General features: G+C 43.0%; 1 protein-coding gene across 1 annotated transcript in view; it reads left to right on the top strand.

The window, feature by feature from the left end:
- Positions 1-19,943, top strand: part of KCNH5 (potassium voltage-gated channel subfamily H member 5) — a 169,409-nt gene that overhangs the window by 10,210 nt on the left and 139,256 nt on the right. The window contains exons 2-4 of the mRNA XM_075150883.1: positions 3,165-3,288; positions 9,692-9,798; positions 14,271-14,399. Of these exons, the coding sequence (XP_075006984.1) occupies positions 3,165-3,288; positions 9,692-9,798; positions 14,271-14,399 (360 nt within the window). The remainder of the gene's footprint in view (positions 1-3,164; positions 3,289-9,691; positions 9,799-14,270; positions 14,400-19,943) is intronic.

Below are 19,943 nucleotides of genomic sequence, written 5' to 3'. Positions count from 1 at the left end.
AGAGGTTCTCTCAAAGTGTCCTGTCATTCAGTATGCAGTTTGGATGTTTACAGCTGGGTATGGACTGCTAATGCAAAGTTAAATCTGCCTGGAGTTTTGATCTGGAGAAATTGTAGAAATAGGGAAGAATTAATATGTGTCTTGGTTGGAGAAAATAACATGACTCCTGATAAAATGTAGGGTAGGCGTGGAGTCCTGTGGATGCTGAGGCTTGGAGACACAATAAAACCCAACGGTCAGACACTGACCCGTTCTTCCTTAAATTTCATCAAGCTGCTCACTGAGCAGGGCATTAATGAAACATGGATTCCTATGGCTTTGTGCCCGCAGTTAGATTCATTGGTCTCTAACAAGATGCAAACATTGATTCAAGATTTTTGTTCAGTTGGAATAGGACACACACATACATATTCACATGCTGAGCACGGATGAATAAGCCTTATTTGCTTAGGAGACGAGGGTAAAAAAGAAATTGATTAAGTAAAGGAAAATTCATGGGGACAAAAGAAAACATATTCTAATAGCTGGTCAAGTTTCTAGTACATATATTGTATATCTGATCTAACCTTACAAATACTAGTATCTATCCAGAAACTTCTAGTGTCTATTTTTTTCTAATTTTACGTTTTGTGGTTTTTTTTTAACTATCAATAGTTTGGCTTTATGTTTTGTTTCCTCCCAAGTTTCTGGTGGATTTGATCAGTTTAGTGAATGCCTTATCAAGTACTTTGAGACACTCAGGTGTAAAGAAGTATAAAATCCATAGAAGACAGCCACTAAATGCTGCGTGTCGGCCGCTGGCTGCCAACACCGATCTTCTGCTGTGTATTCTGTGTCCTGAAACAGTTACGTGGTGGGAATGCACAGCCAAGATTATGTCTGTCGGACGGGGAGGCTTCGAAGCAGGGTTATCTGCTTTTGGACTGTGGCCCTCTGGGGAGCACCCAGATGTGCACAGCATCCACGAGTGAGTTTGGTATTGTGGTCTCATCACCCAGGTTGTGCCCATAGTATCCAGATATGCGAGCAAAACTTTGGCAAAAGGTAATCCTATAAAGAAAGCTCTTTCCAGATCTAACCAGAGGACTTGTAATATTGGTTGTTTCCCTGTGGGATGGGAAATTTAAGAATTGCTTGTGCTCCCATCCTTTCCACTGCTGGGGTGCGGTGGTGGTAGGGCAGCTGCCACGGGGGGAGCCCGGCGGGTTTAGGGGGCTGGTGGTGTCTCCCCTTTTCCAAATTGGAAAAGATGCAAGGTGTTGGGGGGGACATCAATACAATGGGATGAGCTCCAGCGAACCCTTTGCTTTCCAGAGGGTTAGGATGTCCCGTGTGTCCCCTGTATCCGCGCTGGAAAGCTGGGCTGAGTCCCCACTGCAGAAAGGGCTGCGGAAAGCCAGGGAGATTTTCTGTAACGCTCCGGCTTTACTCCGTGTCTCCTGCTGCTTGCAGCGAGGGCATCTCCCTTCGGGTAGGAAAGCAAATTTTTAAAGTTGGCATTTAGGCTTAAGAATGTTTATGATGGATTCAAATAAATTCTTTAAGCTTGAAAGTGTTCGATTTCACAAAATCTAAACTTCTATTTCTCACATTGGTTGGCTTTTAAATATTTTTTAATCTGCTTTTCTATAGAAAATCCAATAATCTCCAGACTATTTTTTTCCAAATTCATGCTTATAAAGAAAAAAGAAAGAAATACTATTTTTTTCAGTACACTTTCCTTGCTCAACAGAATAACGTTTGCATAATGTACAATCCAGTCACAGTTATAAATACTCTGAGAAGGGCGTGTGTAGCTCATGCAAACCCAGTGTCACTTTTATGTGAAAATGAATGTGTGCACCTATGTCTGTAAGTAACTGGCATAGCCGTTTGTTGGCTTTTATGAGGAAAATCTGTAAAAATCTCTTTTTTCCCCCACAAGAACTGCAGAAAGGAACATTTCCTATAATTTCTATACAGTAGTGATTGTTAATCGTTATATTTTAATAGCTTTTTAGCATCAATGAATGGGACCAGTTAGTGCCATAGCTGCAGTCAAAATGAAATTGAAAACTAATAGTAAAAAAAATAAAGAAAACTCTGAAGATCATCACAGACTACAACTTGAGAACCTCTACTAAGTGAGAATATTATTTCTGAAACAAAATTAGGAATGTTTACAGTGCGGATGAACATAAAATCTCACAACAGTGTGTTTAAGCAAAATGGGTATTTCCTTCTTTGGAAACGCCTTGCTAAAAGCAGGGATGGAAGAATCTTTGTAAACCAGTGAATAAAACTATTTTAGGACTAACTCATAATGTGTTGGTGCCAGTCCGTGCGTATAAACTGTAGGCACTGACTGAAAGAACAGATGACTGAAGCGATATTTAAACCTGTGTTCAGCCTCCTAGAAATACTCCCTGCCCGTATTCTGTATTTACAGCAATGGGTGCATGTTACTAGGATGAGCCAAACCCACCTATTTGCATTTTTAATAGACTGCCACTGAAATTCAATACCTGTTTTGTGTTATTTCAACGTGTAAGTCCCTTTGGCCCTCATCAGTTCCCCGATCACGCTGAATTTCCACGCGGGTCACTTAATACCCGCGCTGCCAGGCGTGATGTGGCTGGTGCCGTACCACGAGATGCGGTGGGCACATCTCGCCCCTCCCCAGCGGCTCCTGGCGCGCTCTGTCCCTCACCCCAGGGGTGCTGGCTGTGTCCTGCAAAACAGACTGGCGTCTGCTGGGAGGAAAAAAAAATTTACTTGTCTTAAGCAAGAGAATCGTCATCAGCGTTGGGCACACATACAGTTCAGCTTTTAAAATTCAGTTTGTAAGTTAATTTAAGGTTGATTTCAAGATACATATAAAATGAAAATCGAACATGATACCTTGCCCAGATGTTGTGAATAAATGAATCCTTTCTGAATTGTTAAAGCATTGGTGCTTATATCAGTATTTTGGGGTGCAAGAAGCTACTTACGTTACTAGGAGTCATCCTGTTTCATCACAATTTCTTTTCTGATGCCCGTTTTGATTTCAGTTCCCTCTGAAATTTCACAGTAGACATTACCATCATGAATAACTCTGCACCTGCTGTGTAACACATAGAGGATTTAAATGTAATTTGCCACTGACAACAGCCCTTTCTCTCTTTTTCTCTTTCTCTTTTCAGAATCCAGTTTTTTGTTGGGAAATGCCCAGATTGTGGACTGGCCCGTAGTTTATAGTAATGACGGTTTTTGTAAACTCTCTGGATATCATCGAGCTGACGTCATGCAGAAGAGTAGCACTTGCAGGTATGCCGACTGTCTGTTTGTTGCCACTCGATGCACTTTTAAAATTATAATCTGCTGGGAAGAACAATGAGGTTTTGGAAAAAGGGTTGATGCAAGGAAAGCATTGGTTTGCAGAAATTAAGGTATTGAAACAGGCTTTAAATGAATGAAACCATCAACTTATTCAGGACATGGTAAAGCACTTTGAAATTTATCCTGGCCAATATCAGTACGAATGTGCTCTAGCTAATGATCCAATAAAGGAAGTGGGGTTTTAGGTAATATATTTCAAAGGCTTTTTTTTACTAGGTTTTTGTTAATTCTCCTGTTATCTTGCCAGGAGGCAGTGGGCTATTCTGTAGCCCATGTTGGTCCCTGTTATTACACACCCGCAGAGCGCACAGTAATGTGCAAATTGCATCTTTATTCCCAAGAGAGTGATTAAGCTGATGATATATTTACTCTAAGCATTGCAGCTTTATGGCTTTTTCCTTTTGTTGGTGGCCTTTCAGGAGTGGGCAGCTGTGATTTATGGGTAGACATGCATCTGCGCCTTGTCTGCTGCATCCTTTGAAAGGAGGTGCTTCGGGGCAAGACTAAATCCCTAATGCGTGTGCACGTGAGCAACGTAAACGAGGGACAGAGGCAATAAGGAATGGCTGAGATACAAGTTTGTGTGGGTTTTCCCTTTATGCGTTCAGGGAGGGACCAACTCCAGGGCCCTGGGAGGAGGGGGCTGCGTATCTACAGCGGTGATTTTTGGGAGATGGGTGCTGCCAGACACTGAGCGTCGGCCGATGCGTCAGCTGGCAGGAGCAGGGCGGGCCTGTCCTCGGATGTCAGTCATCACTTCCTCCAAAAAGCAACATGTCCTGACGTGTGGTCGCTGCTGTCATCTGACGGGAAGGGGAGGAAGCCTTGGGGGTCCGGGGTTGCTCTGTGCAGCCAGGTGTCCTCTAATGGGCCACGGAGGAGAGAGAGGCACGTGCTGCTGAAATGAAATTCTCATTCACAGAGTAGCAACAGAGTCGATATACTCAGTGGGGCTGAAAGAAACAGCCTTATCACAGCCATCCCGGATACACGTACATGCTTTCCCCTTTGCTCTCTGCTATCCTGTATATTGAACCGTGTAAGTTTGCTGTGAGCCAGCACTTTTATAGTCTGTGCACATTAAAATAATCGCAAATATAGAATGGGATTGTAGGAAAATGTTGAGGAAGTGAAGGTTTGGCGATACCTCTCTGATAATGATTCCCCTGTGCCTCAAACGCTGAGGGGACCAAAAGGTTTATTCCATCTGAGTGCTTTTTGTGGATGTGCTGGGCTCCAGTTACCATTTGTAAGGATCCTGTTTTGACCACGTTCAAGTAGATCATAAAGGTGAATCATACAGATGCAAATTCAAAGAGGAATTACTGTGGAAAATGGAATTGGTAGCAAAGATACTTTTTTTTTCTTTAATCTTCATTCTATACATCCATCTCTGGATTTTGGAGAGGCCTCTCTACACTCAAAGCATGGCTAGCACTTCTTTTGTGCCTGGGTCTTAGCTGGTGGAGTTATATATGCAGTGTGATGTTTCCTGCTTCTTAGGAGACATCCCAGGCTTTCCAGATTAAAGGAGAGCAGGAGAAGTTTTCGGTGTGGTCTGACACGCAACGCGTAGCCTTCCAGAGCAGTGTCTTTGGAGCTGCTCTCTAACGAAGAGCTGTGCAGACGTTATGGAATGGAAAATAGTCTTGAAGGCCATCGGTGCCTGCTTAGGCTTACCCAGTAGAATGGAGGTTTTTTGATATCTAGGGCTATTATTTATATTATTTTCTGAGTCAGGCTCTCAGTCCGGATTTGCTATGTTATGCCCAGATTATGTTACATTAGACATTAAAATTGCTTTATATCTAATGTTTGCTTTACTGTTCTAAGGCGAGTGCTCTGGGATAAGAGTGCTATGGTGCCACACCTTTATTGCAGGTTTTGGAAGGGTCTGTTTTTACAGCTTTTTAGTGCCAAAAATCCAAGCAAAGAAAAATACACAGATACAAGCAATGTAAATCTAGCCCCTGACTGGAGTTATTGTTGTTACTGATCGTGAGCATGGTAAAAAACAGTTTATAAATTTTGCAGTATTTGGTCAATTTGCCCCTGCCTATAAGGTATAGTGCCTTCAAATCAGCTTTCACCCATGCTCTTCTTCTGGGTAGTCCAGCGAGTATTCACTGTATCCTCTTTCTGTCTGTCCCACCCCATACCCTGCATTGGGGCTGCTCATGGGTCATCATTATACTCGGTCTCGGGTGGTCTTGGCTGATCACAGGGAGGGTGGGTAAACTGAAGGCACAGGAGGTGCGAGTGATTTTTGTTCCAGTTCAGGCAATGGGTTAGTCCTGTGACAAGCTGGTAATCCCTTTGATTTTGTACTTCTCTCATCTTTTTAATCAGCAACAATGTGCTCATTGGCAGGAAAATCACTTAGAAATACCTCAGGGCAAGTCTCCCTCGTTTCACGGGCGCTATATAAAAGGCACAGTGTCCACAGGGGTCAGGCTATGTGAGTATTGCGTGATGGGAATCAGTGTGTGTTCTTTCGGGGTGCACATGGCACCCAAAATTGCATGTGTAGCTGGGGCTGATATATAGAATAATTGCTATAAGTGAGTGCTAAAATCCACAGGATTTTTAGGTGGAAGAACTTGTGTGCTGGTGAAGCACTGCTGTGCCAAATGAAAATGAGCTGATAGTCCAGGAGGAACAGGACATCTGCAACTGTGACACCTCTAACCTTCAATTAACCGTGCAAAAACCCCTGCCTGGAGCTGCACCGATAGATCAGCCAGCATACAGGAAAACCACTTGTTTCAGGCCCAGTTGCCCACAGTCATGACAATGTATGTCGTCTTGAATACGCTGAAAGAATAAACAGTTATAAAACATTAAAGCCCAGTTTAACGTTGCAAGTAATATCAGTGTTTTCTAGTATTGGCATTTGCTCCAGGCTTTGCTTTGCTTGCCCTTCCTTGCACCCGAGAGCCTTGCACTGGGCTGGGAGCAGCTGGTTGCTGGTTTTCTTTTCAAAGAGGAAACCTGCTCTTCGGCCCTGTTTGTGTGTTGCCTTCCAGCTGTACAGGGGGATGGAATTGGATCTCCTTGCTGAAGCGGTTGTTTACAGGTAGCGTTTCCAGCGAAACACTTGCAGCGCTCCAGTCAGCATCTCTGCTCTCCTTGTCTTGATTTACTGCCGTTACAAGTGGGGTTAAAAAAAGTCTGCGAGTGAAATCCTGGCTCCAGAGAAGCTAATGGCAAAATTCCCACCGTGTTCAAAGAAATGGGGTTTTGCATGGTGGGTACAGCTGGACTTGAAAAACGTTAGATTTGATCCCGGGATGTCATCTCCGTGACCTGATTTTTGTGTATGTGAGAAGGCCGCCTTGCACTGCCAAAGCTGTGCAAAGCAACCTGGCTGAGCATGCCCGTGGGACCCAGGGAGCGGCACCGTTCCTCCGTAGAAATGGTGCCTGCTCTTTAACTTGCAAAGTTTTGAAGCCATTGACGTGTATCTGTATTTGCTGTTCCTCCTGGGTAGATGTTTGTCCATTGTAATTGATGCCTTTTCATCCAGCGCTTTTGGATGAGAGCTGTAAATTGGATGCAGGATCATATACCTTCCGTGCTTCACCTGTCCTCTGTCCTGGATAATTCCTCGCAAACAGCTGTTAAATCCCGCCCTGGCACGCACTGCAGACCTGGAGCTGTTCCGATGCCGCTGCTCTGGATCCTGACAAAGGACAGAAGAGCACGATGCAGAGCTTCAGATGGGGCTTCTCTGTGCCAAGGGATGCTTTCAAAGGGAGGCGGGAGCCTAGGCGTCTTAAATGACAAATGGTCTGTTTCGGAGATGGGGAAATTATCTAAGATTGTGCCTTTCTCTGAGTATTTCAGTAAGTCTTGTTTCTCTTTGAAAAGTCTATTTTCTAGGTAGTAAGATTCCCAGTAGCAGGGTGGTTTTGATATTTATGTCTTGTACAGTTTGCACTGAAGGCACTCGACAAGCACTGAATAACAAAAAATATGAGGCAGAAAAAGACTGAGTGATTGACTGAAGAAGTAGGAGTCCCTCCATGTGTACAAAATAGGACAAACTAAATTAAATTAAACCTGTGTTAAGCAAAGATCTTACATAACTTACACAGTGAGTGGCTTTGAGGTTTCTTTGGTGCTGTTAAAAATCGCCTTCTGAAAAATGTTTTTATTATTCCACAAGCCTTTAAAATGTCTCTTTATATGTGAAAATAATGTAAGATTTGAGTATTACAGGTTTACTACAATAATAAGCTGCCTTTAATTTAAAACATAAAGTTGATTGATTGTATTCAGCAGCGCTAACTGGTATCGTCCACCACTCAGAACGCCAAGTACGATTTGTCATTTTAACACGAATTAATGATGACTTTCTGTATTATAAGCCATGTAAAGTCAAGCACTTCAACAAATTCTTGTTATTTTTTCCTTCAGGACTAAGAGAAACATTGTTTTAAATCTCAAGAAAACAAAAAAAAGAGAATTCAATTGCACAACAGGCGCTGTGAAAACTACCAGCTCTTATTTTGTCTTGCAGACAGGAGAGCGATCTGCTTTACCTCATCATTGCGTTAAAAAAGGCATAGATTTAAAAAAAAACCAAAAACCAAAAAACAACTCTGTTTGTTGTCATCTCACGTATGAATGTATAAAAGGTTATCAGCTCAACTCGGGAAAGAAAGGCAGGTCATTTGAAAACGAGCAGAAGGCTGTGTTTTGCATTTCCTAAAGCCGGCCGTGTATGTTAATGATAAGCAGTACCTTAACGAAGCCTTGTGCCCTGGTAAAACCGTTTCCTGACGTCAGTCGCCGAAGTGGCGTCTCCGTTACATTGCTGTCCCAAAGGTAACAGTTCTGACATGTCATTTTTCAATAGCTCTCCCTGTGTTACCGGTGGAGAAGCGCCTGTACTGACATACAGATGTTGTAGTTACTCTGATGCCCCGCATCTGCCTCCATCACCCATGCTGGGCAGCACCTTCTTCTGGCAGCAGCCCCGTTACCTCCCTTGGTTGGCTGGGTAAAGAAAAGATTCATGGTCTGGCCTTCATTGAGTATTTTAATGCTTGCCGAGTCACTAACCACTATGCTGTTTTATTGTTTCTTTCAGAACAGTAGACATAAAATAAATGTTTATTGAACCTTTGGAGGTCTGTTGATCAATAAAAGAGAAGCTGCACTGAAACCACAGAGGCACTGATAGCTTTTCTTTTCTCTTTCATATTCTCAGGGTTGTCTGTTGTAGGTTTCAGCTGAAGCTTAAACTGGTCGTGAACAAAGAAAATGGAAAGAAAAAAAAAAGTCTGATCAATTAAAAGTATATTCATCCAAGTGTCTGAAAGCTTTTATCCCATGTTCCATTTTCCTCCAGTTCTGTAATTGGGAATTTGCACAGAGTGGTCTTCGCTTATTTTTAATCCAGGGAAGAATGACAATAGAAGCCTGGCTTTTATTTCCTTACAGAGGTTTTCAAAAGTAAGGTCAGGGGGTTGGGTTTGCTTACACCAGCTGAAAGTCTGACCTGGAAAAGAATGCAAAGATGAGATGGTCGTGGCAAGAAATAGCAGAGTTAAAATTACATTTTTATATTCTGGAGAGGGATGAGCCTCCAAAAGCATTTTAATGTTTTCCATATTTTCACTGAAATATTAAAGAAATGCAGTATACAATAAGGAAAGTGAGGGTGAATTTGGTGATGTTTGGTAGTAGTGCAGACATAGCTACACTGAGACAACTCATACACTTGCTTTCTGTGCTGAATTTTCAGAGAATTACAGTCATCACTTCTTATTGGTTAAATCCTCCCTCCTTTTGCAATTGATATTTAGTAAAAGGATTCCAATTATCTTATTGTCCCAGGTGCATCTTGACAAGATCAGATTTGCAGCCACCAATTCAGCCAACAGCCTTTACCTGTAGTAGCTTCCATTCCTCCTCCAGAAGCCTTTTCAAGAGGATTGAACAAAATTTGGGAGGTTTTAGAGGTTTTGTTCAGTTTTCTCTGTTTTGACAGCGATATTCTCATGGCCTGCAGCTGTGGCAATAATGATTTTATAGGCTATCTGCTCTCTTTCTAACCATATATCCTTAAAGATATGCTCAGAAAAGCACTTAATGAAACATTACAGTAGCTTCATTTGCTCTCATTTACAGTAAGAAGGTGGTCATGGTTACTCACTATTGTAGGTTTCCTTGGGACACTCTAAATATTGAAATGAGGTGTAAATCATAATTAAACTTTGGTAAATGACAGTTAATAGCATTTCCAATGCTTATGCCGTTTAAGGTGACTGTAACAAAGTTGTTGCTTGTCTAGAAAAAAGAGAAACATTTTTTTCTTTTTCAGTTTTATGTATGGTGAACTGACAGACAAGAAGACCATTGAAAAAGTCAGACAGACTTTCGACAACTATGAGTCAAACTGCTTTGAAATTCTCCTCTACAAGAAAAACAGTACGTATATATTTGTGTATGGTGTTGGGAGCGATAATGCGTATTTAAAGTATATAATAGACTAAAATAAATTTTCATTTTGACATATGGGTAAATTTGGGGCAAGATTTGGAGAAGAAACAGGTATTTTGGTCGCCACAGCTCAAGAAAAGAGCTCTTTTTTCAGGGTGAGTGTTCAGATTGCCAAGAATAGTTGTTCCCTGCTGTCCCTCCTCTGACTCCTTCGTTCCAAAATATACTTAGTTTTGAGGATTGTTTCCCAGAAGGGAAACTGACTGCATTAAGTGAAAAGAAATCCTGAATGAGGTTCCCCCACATCCCTCAGGAAACACCCCCATGTCTCCAGAAGTGAGAACCCAGACCCTGGGTGGGTGCTCCCAGCAGTGCCTCTGCCGTGTGTAAACCAACACGTCTGAGCCAGAGGACTGAATTTGGTGCATAACCCAGGGATTAATTAGAAAACCAGGGAATTTTGTAACTTAATGAGATGTAGGACCTAAGTCCCTTCCTCTTGGTGGCATTGGGTTTATAGGAGGTTGCCAGAACCAGGGAAGATTTTCTTCAGTTTGTCTTAACTGTGAGTCACTCCAGTCACATTTTCTGTCCTGCCACGTATGTGGGTAGTACTTCTGGCTTATCAACGTTATAGCACGTACTAAGCAAAACCCGCACTGTTGTGGGTCTCACGCTGGGCTTGTGCAGTGTGGACATCTCTCCTGGGCTGGTGGTTGACATTCCTGCTGTTGTCAGTGGAGATGAGCAGCCTCCTCCACTGGCACAGGCCATCTTCCCCAGGCAGAAAGCCAAAACTGTCAGATGAAACGTGCTCCAGAAAAGCTGGTTCCTCTACACTGAGCAGACCAAGTCTAGTTGACTAGGTCGGTGGCCATGTCAAACACAAGCCAAGAGCAATCTTGACAGAGATGTTTTCTTCGGTTTGGCTTTCCTTGCCCAGTACAGGATGCAGCTCCTCTGGGGTCGGGGAGCTTCCCCCTGGTTCAGCTGCCTGGAGCCCAGTCGCTGAGGCCACGTTCCCCCCCAGCTGGACTTTGGTGCTGGCATGGAGCACCTTGCTGGGATGAGGCTGGAGGTTTCCTTTGCGTGTCGTGGCTGAGGGAAGGTAACGGTGTGCCTCGGCAAAGAGCTGACTGTGCCTGACTGCCGCATTTCACTGCAAACTCACATAAACCTTTCGTGACATTGAAGAGAGCATCCCGGATACCTCGTCTTCTTGAAACAAACTCACATGCTTTATGCTTTATTGACACTTTCCCTTTTTAGACTAAATCTTCCTGTATGTGCACTTAAACAGTAGGAAATGTCTTTAGATTTCTCCAGTTAAGCCTGCTCCAAAGCATTTTAGCCAACACTTTAATTAAAAAGAGAGGCAAGAGCAGCTCTGAAGTCCAGCTGTTTCTGCAGGTGACCATGAGAGCCATCCAAATGACCTCTTTCTGGTTCCTCAGCATATGGATGTGTCTGTTCTCTAGATTTTCTGCTTCTCTGCCCGTTTCCCGTACAGATCACCTGGACGTCCCCCCACATTAGGGGAATTTCCCGGGACAGGCTTGTGTTGGGTATCTTTGCAGGTGGTGGTGCCCAGCTCCGCCATGCCCTGCGTCCATGTGATTTCCAAAGAGGATCCAAGAGACCCAGTGCTCTCCCCAGCCCTGGCTTCTCTTATTAACTGGGCTGGCAGCTCCTGCTCTAACATGAGCCAGTCCGGAACTAAATTCCTTTCTATTTTATTTAAGTATAAAAAGAGAAAAGCCTTCTCTTGGTGACTTTTCTGTAACAAGCCAGTCGTTTTTTGCTTTGGGTTTTGGATTGCCTGCTGGAGCTTGATGATGCCTCGGAGATTTATTGAGCTGCAGTTGCCCTAATAAAATCTTCACCTTTGCCCACATCTCCAAGCCTATATTTTCCGTAAATTATGCAGGATTACAGAAGGGCTTTATGGAAAAGACCTCATATTTCTTTTCAGGCTTGAGTCAGTTTCCATCCATAACATCTGTTGTCAGCTTCTTTCTCCATCACCTGAAGCCCAGAACTTCAATCTCTTGCTAACACTAATAGGTTCACCTTTTGGCTCCAGTTCAGCATCTGGTTTGCCCAGGGTTTGCTTCCATTTGTCATACTCTAAGCATTGCAGAAGAAGGTTCTTCAAGAAACTCTCTACTTATCCTTCTTATCTTTCAGGGTGAATGTTGGAGCAGATAAAGAAATAAAGAATAGTGTCTGTTGGTATGAATGAATACATTTCTGCGTATTCACGTATATGAACGTACTTCTGCAAAATGTAGACAGTTACTCTGTGGAAGGGCTTGTGTTTATCACCTGCAGAAACCCTGCCATTGCCTCTCTCCTGCATGGAGCTTGCAGTGTTCTCAGAACACCCTCCCGCCCATGTTTTCGAACTGTAGGTCCAGAGGTGCTGTGTATTTTGCTGATGTGGCACAACCTTTTTTTTCTCACCCATTCCTTTATGCTTTTGGCAGAGGGAGATGTTGAGATTTTTGGACTGCTTTCCCATCCTTTCCTTCGGCACAGAGATGATCTTCAGGAGCTGTTGTTCTCAGGCAGCATCCACACGACTGCTGACTTCACATGCCCCCTTGTCATTTTAACCCAGCTAGCAGGTTTCAGGTTCAGACCTGAAAGTTTGCTACAAATTTCTTCGGCTTTATTGCATTCCCTCATATGTAGTCCTCAGCTCTACCCACTCAGCTATTCAGCAGCCATGAATAGCTGTATATATATATATCTGTGGGTATATATATGTACATGTGGGTAATACTCAGGAAAACTCTTTGCCTGCTTTTGCCCAGATTGCTGCTTCTACAGCAGTAGCCACCTTGCCTCTGTATTTGGTTTTTATCGGTGCTGTTGTGCAGGTTATTTTGCCTACTTACTTTCAGAGCTTTTCAAAGGGTGCCGATGAGTTGCCAGGTATAAGTGCAAGTACAGTATTACTCCAGAGAGCTGCAGCACTCTGTTTTAGAAGTTACGAAAAGAGTCTTTTATCTTGGGCTAGCAACTGGGAATTGAGATAATCAAGTAATCAGCATAATGGCTCTGGAATTATCACAAAAAGCAGTCCCCCATCTCTCCCGCTTCTCCAGTTTATTGCTAGTGAGCTACTGGTTTAATCCCAGTTCAGCAATGCTGAATTTTGTCATGAACCCTTGTGGATTTTAACCTTCCCCACAGTAGTCCTAGCCCAAATGGGTTTCGTTGCCCTCTGGGCATCTATCCTGCAGTTCTGGCACAGCTCCCGGACACAGTGCATTAGAGGAGATTTGGGGGGGCCAGCGGTGCCCATGGGATAACAGTGGGCAAGCGGCTTGTCTCAATGTGTCAGCTCTCAGGCTGGCATTTGGACAGCTTAGGAGAAAAGCCATTATGTCAACTGGCTTGAAAGCACATCAAATCCCAAAGGTAATTAGCTGGCTGTGAAGGCATTTATAGAGCAGAGTGTGTAGGTGCAAGTTTGGGAGGGAGAAGACACGGCCGTGGGCATGGAGCTTTGCTGGCTGGAAAGCATCTCTGACATTCAGGTCCCTGCAGGTGAACAGGGTGTTTCTAAGCAAATTGCTTAAAGTCTTTTAGGATTTCGCCCCTTACAGAGCAGACCTGCATGTACACAGGGGGCTGCCGTGTGCCTTTCAGCCTAGGAGGAGGAAACAAGGCCAGTTTCGGCTCCTGGGCACCTGCCGGAGCCCTGTGTGAACAGTGAGGATTTACCAAAAACTATGCTAACCACTCCCAACACCCTAGGAGTGGTTATTTGATGAGTGGTAAGATTTGGCTGTTATTTGATGAGTGGTAGGATTTGAAATATATTCTGTATTTTATTTCAAAAGCTGCATAGAGATAACTGCATTGGGAAAGTGCTCCACGGGGCAGGACAATGAGGAGGTGGAGGGTATGACCTGAAACACAAAAAGGAAATCGAATCTCCTGATTTGTCCTGCTAGGACATTTAAAGTCTGTATCTGGATTAGCTCAGGTCCTCTTAAATAATGGAGTAGCATAAAATTTGGAGCATATACTCCACATCAGTTTTGGGTTTGATAGCTCCATATTATGGGAAGAAGGAATCAAAGATAGCATCCATCCATTTTTTCTTGCCTTCCTACCTTGCAGACACTGTTTGTGAGACATGCTGGGAAAAAACAAGAGCAAGAGGGGGAGAATAATATATTTTATTTCAGAATGGAGATTTATAAAGCCTCCTGTGTCTGCTTATCATCTAATTAGATTGGTAGCATTTCCCCATTTTAATGGAGCTGTAAAAATGGGACTATGTTGTTTTCCTTTGAGGAGGTAAAATTAAAAGATCTGGAAGATGTAGAAATATTGAGATATGGTCCTAAACAACACGTGTGTTATAATAATGTGTAAATGATGAAGTATTCTGTGTATGGGCTGCGCTACACCACAGTCCAATGTCACCTTTTTCTCTGCTTCAGGAACCCCAGTTTGGTTCTACATGCAAATTGCACCTATAAGAAATGAGCATGAAAAAGTGGTTTTGTTCCTGTGCACTTTTAAGGATATCACTTTGTTCAAACAACCGATTGAAGATGATTCAACAAAAGGTAAATATGAAATACACTATTATTTTTTGTAAATGATAAAGTACATGCTTGAGCTCAGTCCTGCGACAGGGACATGTCATGCCTGTGATCTGTGTCTCGAATTCAGGAAATGTTTTGTGACCTGTCAGAGTTTCAATGCCACTCTGCTAAATTATTGCTTAAAAATAAAAGAGAAATCACCATGAGTGGAAATTCCCTAACAACATTTTGCCAGAGTCACAAGCCTTCCTTTCTCTTTGTAGTTTCACTACTTCTTCACTACAGCTGGCGTTTGCTAAAAATTACATAGTTTTGAGTCATTTTAATGCTGTGTTGTTTTGGGAGACCTTTCTCCTAAGGGACTGGTATCTTTTTTACAGAAAAAAAAAATTTCAGCTCCTTTGTGCTGAGATGCTGATATTTCCTCCCTTTCTCACTCTTGGAGATGAAATGCAAAAGAAACAGCCCGTTTGGGTCCTTTATTACTGGCCAGCAATGTTGGCTGCATGGCAGCATACCTTGTACTTGTTATTTAACGGCTGCTGGTGATGGTGTTCGTTGAGATGTGCCATGCTCTCGTCACCTCACAACCCATGGCCAGACCTGCAGCCTTGCACAAGAGGGAATTGGTGGGGAAGGGTGCAGAGGATCTAGCAGCATCCTCTGCTTTGGTTATAAGACGTGTGTCTTGTGTCAGATTTACGTGTGTATTGCTCTGGGTAAAATAATGCAGAAGGGCTTTTATGCTACAGCATCCACATCCCATCTTCTCTTGGAAGTTGCCTTCTGATTAATTCCTTGCTATATTTTTCTCTTCAGGCTTGGAGAGGGCTTCATTTCTCACCGAGAGCCGTGAGTGCTCTAAGCCATCTTCTTTAGAATAAACTTGGTGTCATTTGAATGCAAACAGGATTTAAACTAATTTCTTATGATCTAGATAACACTTCTTATATGTGTTTGGATAACTGAAAAGTAGATTTATAAAGGCAGACTTAAAATAAAATGAAAGGCCTCTCTTTGGGCTAACACCAAATATGAGAATTTTTTTGTGTAGAGAGTATTATCTGTAAAGTTGTAAGATCCTGATATAGGAATACCTTCTCAGCCATCGTAAGCTTTACTGCCTCTACAATTTAGCAACCTGCAAATGTTCCTTTATTTCACTTTCAGCTCCATAACGTGGAATTCTTCTGCCTGGAAATAATCTGAAATTTTTAGGATAATGCCAGTTAATTGAAAGGATTTTAATTGTAGAGGTCTGAAGGCATGGGACTGGCTCCTTGCTGCAGTGTATACAATATGTAGTGGGAGCTTATCAAGGAAAAAGCCAGTCTTTGCAAGGATTCTCTTGTAGGATTTCCTATTTGCTGCTTTCTGGGGGGACCAAGATGTATCTCACATGGAACCAGCCCCCAACGCCCCCCCTTTCACCGGCTCTGCCCTACTTTCTGCAGGACATAGTTGTACTGAGGAGTGTGGGGCTGCAGCAGGACAGGGGAAACATACTGAAGGTGGCTCCCAAATGCAGGAATGATGAATGTTGCCTCCTTCGGATTCTCAGCTTGGGAGATTCATACTCTGCTGCCTTCCCTGGGGAGGCGAGGATGTGCTGGGGGGCTGGGCTGTCCCCCTCCCCATCTTGTGGCTGAGGAGGAGTAGAATCCACCTGGCATCTGTTATAGGAACAATATATGTTCCTATGGGAAAGAGCAATAGCTGCAAAGTGCGCAACTTGTGTACTGCTGTTCTCCAGTGAAGTGTACCATTAGTTAAAATGCCAGGCATTAACTATGAACATTGCAAAATATTGTCGTCAGCAGCCGGAGAGGTTTGACTGCATGTTTAAAGAGCACTTACTTCTGTCAAAGTCATACTTTAAAAAAAAAAAATAAAAAAAACAAACCACAAACGACAAAAAACCAAAAAACCGAACAAACCAAACCAAAACACCGCAGAAGGCAGTACAGCCACATCTCTCAAGTGCCTTTAAGGCATGTGATTGGAGTCTTAGAATTTGCTCAGGGTCCTTTGATTAGAGCATTGATTAACATTGATCAATACGTCCAACAAGCTCCATTATTACAAAACATTGACCTGATTTTTTCCTCTCCTTTTGCATAAATTAGAGCTTGTCTTTTATATTCTTCGTATTAAAAAAATCATATTCAAATATTTGCACCGTTTTACTACAAGAATAGGAAAACATCGCATTACCCTCCGTGTCTCAACTGGGTGGATCTGCAGGATCCCACAGCACCGGGATCACAGGGTTGGTTTGTCAGACGTAGTGCTGTGAGAGATGCATAATTCATCGTCCTTGCCGATAACATTACAATGTGCTTAGAAGCTGTCAGGCCCCTTCCTTTTTGAATTATGAGATTGGTAAGCATATACATTACAATTTAGTGGAGAGTTTTTAAACTTTCGTAAAAAGCATTTCAGTAAAATACTGCTGTTGAGTGCTGGGATTTGTCATTGAAAGAGCTATTTTTTTCCTTTTTAAAAGAAAGATTTTTCTTTGGAAATTCTGCCATGCAATACATAATACATAAGTAACTATGGTGCAGATGAGTTACTGTCTATTACTTATGGGAGCAGTAAATTTGAGATAAAAAATTCAACAGAAATAAAATATTGATGCGATTATGCAATAATCTCTCCATACCAATATATTCTGCACTGTTCGAAGGTATGGTGCTTTGTTGTGAAGCTTCAGTGTATCACGCTCCTACGAGGTACAAGGATTTGGTGTTTAAATCATAGCAATGGGTGTATCTACACTGCAGAGTGTCTGCGTGTCCTGGCTCCTGGAAATAAACGGTTGGGTTTGCCAGATCTGCTTGTGGTGGCTGCAACACGGTCGGCATCTCATGTAGACCTTGCAAGGGAACAGCGGTTCCGGGGGACAGGGAGCAGTGCCCCGGTGCTGGGGATGCAGAACTGCTCAGAAGTGTTGAGGAGCTGCTTGTATTTGTGAAAACGGGACATACAAATAAAAGAAAATAAGTTGTCTTGCTACAAAGCACGTTGCAAGGGAGAGGTGGGATTTTTTTCTCAATATAGGCTCAAAACCATGCTTGTTTACAGGCTCAGTACAAAAAATACAGTTGACATCACGGGGACTAGCCCCGTGTCAGCACGGGGAGTTGGGGAGGTCTGGGGCACTGCGGCAGATGGTGTATCCCTCTGCTTACCTGTGTGCTCACCGTTCCTGTGTGTTAATTCTGCCAGGGAGGAGGAGGAGGAGGGGGCTTTGCTTGCAGGAGGGAGTAAAAGTAATGAAAAATTTTCCTGGGTCACCCAGGAGACTCTGAATTTGTTGCAGTCCAGAAAGCTGTTGAAACTTACTGGACTGAAAGCAAGACTGGAAAAAAGAGATATTTAAAAAAGAGAAAAGAGATATTTAAAAGCTACCTTTGTCTAATAAAATACAGTGGCAGAGAAAACCTCGTTTTCTGAGAGGGTACAGGCAGTTTGACACTAAAGATTTGACTGACTTGTTTTCTTGTTACCCATGGTGGTATCTGTTATCTCTGGGTGATGTGTGGGTGATGTATAGCAATGTAACAGTGACCAAAAAGTACTGTTGAATCCTTGTAAATGGAAAATCACTTTAAAAGTGTCTAACCATGCAAACGTGTAAAAAAAAAAAAAAACCCAGCATCTCAAGTAGAAGCCGTGAAGATGATAATGGAAGGAAACATCAGCCACGTGGTTGACGTGTTCACTCCTGGGTGAAGATGCCACCGGCAGTTGTGCAGGTGTGGAGGGTAGGGACAACACCCCCCGTTAGCTTGGTTTATGGTTCGTAGTGCCCCAGCTCCTGAGTCGGTGGCTGGATGAGCTGTGGGTGGTGGCAGTGTGGAAGAAGAGGCGTGAGAATTAGTGATGGGGCAGGAGATGTCACAGGACATGATGGCTGCACTTGGTGGTCACTGGGACAATGCCTTATTTTCCGGTGAAGGAGCTGTGCTCTGTTTCTCTGGTCTCTCTTTCTTTCCTTCTCCTGTTCCTCTTTGGTAATATGAACATTTGTCTGATCTGGATTCAGTACCAAGCAATAGGTCGTACCTGTGGTGGTGGAAGGCCAGATCTCCAGGTGTCTTGGATGAATGCCTTACACAGCAGAGGTGGAAGGCTATTACAAGCATTATGTATTTTCTTCCAGAGAATGAAACCCAAAGAATCTTTTTTTTTTATGTTTGTACCATTGTAGGGTCACAGTTGGATGCTTTTAACAGTGTGCTGTGCTTTTATTCTGTCTTTACCCAATGGCCTTTTAAAAACATCTGAAGACTTTCAGTCCCTCCAAAGACACACAGTGGTAATAATCTTATGTTTATTTGTTGGAAAAAAATGAATCCCATTTTTCTGGGCCCTAACTATTAGAAGGGCAAATGGGGCCACTTAAAATGTTAACAACATTTGAAGCCAGGAGTGCTGTAGATTATATTGAACTGAAAGTTTTGAGGATAGAAAAAAAGACTGGCATTTTTTGGGTAGTAGTGGAGTTTCACCTGGTTGTGCAATGGCTTTATTTCCTTTGTTATCATTGGTGAAGAAAAAATGTGGCCTCTAGGTAAACGTGGAAGTTTTTTCGGCTAGTATTCTCACTGGTTGTCTTAAGTCTCTTTTGAGTGAAATATCAGGCTTGTCAGTGCTGGAAGTGATCGGGAAGTTCTGGTGAATACTGGTGGGACGTTGAATTAGGATACAAAGCTGTGTTAATGAGGCCCCTACAACTCGGGACTGTGTGCTGTTAACAGGTGGGATCAGGAGATGGCACAGCAGTATCCTAAAGTTGGTTCTTTTATTTTTTTTTCCAGTGACACAGCCAGACTTTGATAATCAAGACTGTCTGGGACAATGCTGTAATGCTTCCAGTGATATAACTCTTTATGGTTATATAACTCTATATAATGATACAACTCCATCTCGGAGTGTGACAGGGCTATAAAAAGTGTAGTAGTTGCAGAAATACGCGCTTATGCTTGCTAATCCTTGCTAAGCCTATAATTCTGATCCTTTTTTATCTTTAATAAGTGCAAGTTATTAAGCACATATAACTAGTTGCACATGGGAACTTTCTTCCTTGAGGGGGGTATCAATCCTGGTGATAATAGAAGTGGGTGGAGGGATTAGAGCATGAAAATGAGGTTTCTACCTTTAGCTGAAGCACAGCGTACCCTGTTGAATGCATCACCTTGACAGTACTCCATAACAGTAATTTAAGAGGTCACAATTTGGATATCCTTACCGTGTTTTTATTGCACTTTTCCATGGCTGTGATGACAAGGGTCTTGGTGCCATAGAGACCCACTTGTTCTGGTGCTGTCTCCTATTGCTCTGATCTGCAGTTTCACCCCCCAGTGCCTTCAGGCACCAAGGAGATCACCTCCATCTCTCCATTCTCCCCTGGGTCTAGAGTGCAGTATCCAGGGACACCCCGGCCTTGAGAAAGGACTTTATAGGGGATGACAAGAGAGGTGATCATTTGCCAGGACACCAGGTGGGCTTCCAGTGTCAAGAGTAGACAACTCAGAGGAATGATGCTAAGATATAGTC

This window comes from Calonectris borealis, chromosome 5 (assembly GCF_964195595.1).
Source record: "Calonectris borealis chromosome 5, bCalBor7.hap1.2, whole genome shotgun sequence".
Lineage (NCBI taxonomy): Eukaryota > Metazoa > Chordata > Aves > Procellariiformes > Procellariidae > Calonectris > Calonectris borealis.
The sequence above is the reverse complement of the archived record's forward strand: the minus strand, read 5'-3'. Positions and strand labels throughout refer to the sequence as shown.